The sequence below is a fragment of the Antrostomus carolinensis genome, unplaced genomic scaffold (assembly GCF_000700745.2).
Source record: "Antrostomus carolinensis isolate BGI_N321 unplaced genomic scaffold, ASM70074v2 scaffold39407, whole genome shotgun sequence".
Taxonomy (NCBI): Eukaryota; Metazoa; Chordata; class Aves; order Caprimulgiformes; family Caprimulgidae; genus Antrostomus; species Antrostomus carolinensis.
The window spans coordinates 1,587-2,306 of NW_010328738.1; the positions used below are offsets into that span (position 1 = coordinate 1,587).

General features: G+C 42.6%; 1 protein-coding gene across 1 annotated transcript in view; it reads left to right on the forward strand.

Moving 5' to 3' along the window:
• The window catches only part of YRDC (yrdC N6-threonylcarbamoyltransferase domain containing), a gene marked incomplete at its 5' end in the record, with an annotated part of 1,959 nt that extends 1,582 nt beyond the window's left edge, over positions 1–377 (forward strand). The window contains one exon of the mRNA XM_010172338.1: positions 313–377. Within this exon, the coding sequence (XP_010170640.1) occupies positions 313–377 (65 nt within the window). The remainder of the gene's footprint in view (positions 1–312) is intronic.
• Between the last annotated feature and the right edge of the window lie 343 nt (positions 378–720).

Below are 720 nucleotides of genomic sequence, written 5' to 3' on the forward strand. Positions count from 1 at the left end.
TCCTGAGCATGACTGTTGCTGCTGCTTTATTTTAAATGTAGCTTTCCAGTTAGGGTGGGTCATGTTTTGCTTCTTTTCCTGTAGCAGTTGAACCTTCACATTCATATTTTTTACCTTAATTACCAGCACACTCAGAAATCCTGAAATTCTGAGCCCAGGGGACTCCTTTCTAGAAGCTTCTATGTGAAATACTCTAGTTTTTGGACTTTGTATTCTCATTGATTCCAAATGCATCTTACTGCTCTTTCCTATAAAATGCAGTTTAATCCTTAAAACCCTTTTTTTTTTCTGACTGTTCTTTTCCACCCCACAGTGCACTGGCTTCTACAGTTGAAATCCTGAGGCAGAAGTATGGCTTGGAGCCAGAATCACCGTGACACTTCAGGCTCTGAGGAGGCCCTGCAGGGCTGGTGGAGCTGGGCACCATGTGCCTGTGCATTCAGGAAATGGGCGTTCGTGGCCTTGTTTAATAAGGTCGATGGGTTATGTCAAGGTTAATAAACAAAAGATTCTAAAAAGATTTAAAAACCAGAGCAACAGTTGATGGGTATCTGTTAATGAGCATCGCATCTGCTGTAGTCTGAGGAACCAACTCCAATACCTGTGCTGACCTCTGTGTGCTGTTGACCCATTCCCAGAGAGCTGTCTCATTAACATGATTAGGCCTTTGAAATACAGTAATTTGCATGTCAGGCTATCCTCAGATAGTATCAGATCCTC